Here is a 3,233-nt window from a genome sequence, read left to right on the forward strand (position 1 = left end):
TTTCATTGTTAACATTGCAAGTGGTGTAGAATGATATAATGTATTTTTGGTATCGTTTCACTGTTACGCAATTAAACGTAGTGGAATTAATTTGAAAATTTCGTTGAAACATTTCTATTAAATTGTTGAATAGATATTTTTGCAATTTACAAAGTGCTTCGCAATTTGTGCAGAAATGGAAAATATTATTCTACTCATTTTCGTCTTTCGCGTCTTATTGTGTCGTTGTTTCGCCGGAGTTAGTGTTCTGAAATCTCGAACTTTGCACCGTTTTACTACGAGTAACAATGAATTGCTACGCAATTGCAGTTATCAGAACAGAGATGCCATTTTTGGACGAATAATGAAAACGAGCCAGAAGGTGTACACTTGCTCCAGTTGTAAATACCAGAGTACTCGACTGTTCAATGTGGAACGTCATATGTGGAGGATTCATACGAATGAAAAACGACACACTTGTTGCGGTAATTGTGCATTATTCGATAGAAAGAAAATTTCAGTCTCTGTTGCAACGTGAGCTTCGAGGATTTAAAGGAGCCTGATTGCTCTCTGTTTCGAGATTTTTCGATAAGTTTAAAAATTGACAATTTCATTGTATGTACGTAAGTGTCATTGTAGACATTAGGAAACGACTATGCAACTCAATTTCAATTTTTTTTTTTTTGACGAGTTAACTCGTCATTGGTTCAGAAATATTTAGAATAATTGCAGTAATTTATTTATCGAGGGATTATTTTTAATAATTGTATTGTTATGCATGTATTAAAGGTAAAATGCATTATATTTCACATTTGGAAAAAGCAAAAGGAAGTAATTTTACTCATTTTTAATTGTGTAAATAAATTAAATTAATAAATAATGTAAATAAATTAACGAATTAATGATTAAGTAACTACAGAGATTGAATTTCTGCATGAGAAACCTAATAGGTTAATTCTGTACTTGAGAGCCAACTCCTTTTTTAATATAAAAGAAAAACAACAGTGTTCGCATAATTTTTGTGTAAAAATGTATGAATTTTATGACTAGAATGCATTGCTATAAACAAAACTGCATTTATTTGCATACACAGAAATAATTATTTTCTGTCAAATTCAAGCTCTTCTTACTGTTTTTCGAAAAAAATTATAACATCTCGATTTTTGATCAACTATTATTATCATTTTTAACATACTACTAACATTTATGATCAACTATTTCTAAATACTAATATTCACCAAATCACCTAAGCATTTCTTATTGTTTCTTGAAAAGTTTGCATAACACTCTTCGGTATATCCCACAATTCGTCTCGAGTTTAGACAAAGTGACAATGAAACGAAGTGGAAGATGAGCCAGAAAATCTGGACAATAGATTGCTTAATAAATACACGTAGCCCTCGGTCTCCTATTTCCGAGATCAACAAGATTATCTTGGCACGTTCTAAACAAAACGCGATCCTACCCATCTTGAAAACAGCTCGAGCACGCGTATACTTTGTTTTCTGAGATAAAGGAGGCACCCTTCTTCTTTTCGGGGCCGATTGTAATAATACTCTGGTGTCGATTTCATTTCGTGATTTCGCGACGTTCACCACTGTGGCCCGATTATCTACGACCTCACGCAATCAAACCGATTCATTGTAACAAATGTAACTCGAACTGATTCGACTCTTGAAATTAACCAAACTTAACTCACCTTGAATAATTAAATAAATTACTACTTTTTTCCACTGTCCACAGGAAAGAAATTCGTGACAAAAGGAGACTACTACGTCCACTGCGAGCAAAAACACCCGAAGAGAAGAGTAAACGCGATCATGTCGCGTACCAAATACAAAATCACCCGTGACACAACCATCATTCATCAATCGAAACACAAATCCAAACTCAGGAAATTCACCAGCGAGACGAAGAAATCGTACCGTATGAAATTACGATCGAAATTCCTCCACAAGAGTGTCCGCATGAGGAATTACCAGGAACAGTCGGAATCAAACACGAGCATGGAGTGTTCGGTGACGTACAGCGAGATCGACGTAGAGGACATACCTCTGATAAGATTCCTCACGGATCGTCGATTGAAGTCCTACTGGAGTCGATTGTTTTCCTCCAAGTTGGTAAACAAAACGAACGACAAGTCGATGTTGGAAGAGGAGTCGAATCCAAGTGTAAAGATTGCCATCTCGTCGGAGAGGAGGAACATCGATGAGGCGGCGTCTGAGGGCGGCTTGGAGAACGATCTGAAGAAAGTTTCCACCTCGTTGACGTCCTCTGTCTCCTCCTCGTTCTCCGTCGAATTGCCAGCGAAAAAACTTATTTTGCGCCGGTTCAGGACAAGCGTGACACACGAATACACGCAACAATGTAACAACAATAGTAATCAAGGGAACTTGGAGCAGAAGCAGCTCGAAGAAATCGTGTCGGAGACAGTTCAAAGCAGGACGACGAAAAACTACAAACGAGCCGCTTGCAAAGCGGAGAAGGAGAATATGTCGACGTACGCGTTCAGCTTGGAGCAACAGCTAAACATAAAATTGGACAGAGGGATCGCGACACCTTTGGTGACTCAGATGCAGCGAGATTTTTTGGCTTCCATCGATTTCGAGAATTACAAGATATTTTAACAAATTTTCAGAGGGAATGTTGTATCGCGGACAAGGGAACTTCGGTAACCCGAAAATTCCGATTTTGTTTTGAAACTTTGTGTTTGTAGGGGACCTCGAGAGAAGTATCGGGCAATTTTTTTCTGCGCCAATTTCGGCTCTTCGGGGTGAAAACAGCCCTTGTACACAGGCTGTCTTATGTATTTTCACCAAATTTTTAGGAATTTTCTCGAGTGCTGTAAAAAATTGTTTTGGACAGAAGTTGAAGTGTATTTAAGTGTGCATAATTTTCTTTATCTGCATTTCTTTTACTTGATTTTTAAATGAAATTACAGTATTTTTTATTGAAAAACAGAAAAATCATCAAAAGCAGTGCAATATGCCTCAATAAACGTCCTGAAACGAACTCTTAATATTTAAGAAATGCTACATTTTCATTTTAAAAAACAGAAGTTAATACTCATACCTTCGAAAAGAATTCAGGCAAAGAAGCTCCAATTTGCGAAAATTATTCACACTTAAATAATAACAAATTTTGTCCAACGTTCGAAGAAAATTCCTGAAATTTCGTGTCGACACTTAAACAGGACTTAATTTTCTGTCAGACGAAATGAAGAACAAAAGGTATTTATTTTTACACCAAAGAGA

The 3,233-nt window shown here is 36.5% G+C and overlaps 1 protein-coding gene across 1 annotated transcript; it reads left to right on the forward strand.

The window, feature by feature from the left end:
* Positions 1-343: 343 nt before the first annotated feature.
* Positions 344-2,606, forward strand: LOC108572151. The gene is made up of 2 exons (XM_017934348.1): positions 344-464; positions 1,723-2,606. The coding sequence occupies exons 1-2, from the start codon at positions 344-346 to the stop codon at positions 2,604-2,606; spliced, it is 1,005 nt and encodes a 334-aa protein (XP_017789837.1).
* The last annotated feature ends 627 nt before the right edge of the window (positions 2,607-3,233 follow it).

The sequence above is a fragment of the Habropoda laboriosa genome, unplaced genomic scaffold (genome assembly GCF_001263275.1).
Source record: "Habropoda laboriosa isolate 0110345459 unplaced genomic scaffold, ASM126327v1 scaffold107, whole genome shotgun sequence".
Classification (NCBI taxonomy): domain Eukaryota; kingdom Metazoa; phylum Arthropoda; class Insecta; order Hymenoptera; family Apidae; genus Habropoda; species Habropoda laboriosa.

What these genes read in the sequence shown, in the direction of transcription:
- LOC108572151 (XM_017934348.1), top strand. Translation starts at nt 344, where the DNA reads ATGAAAACGAGCCAGAAGGTGTACACTTGCTCCAGTTGTAAATACCAG. An exon ending in AAAACGACACACTTGTTGCG is followed by an intron (nt 465 to 1,722) that starts GTAATTGTGCAT and finishes CACTGTCCACAG; the next exon opens with GAAAGAAATTCGTGACAAAA.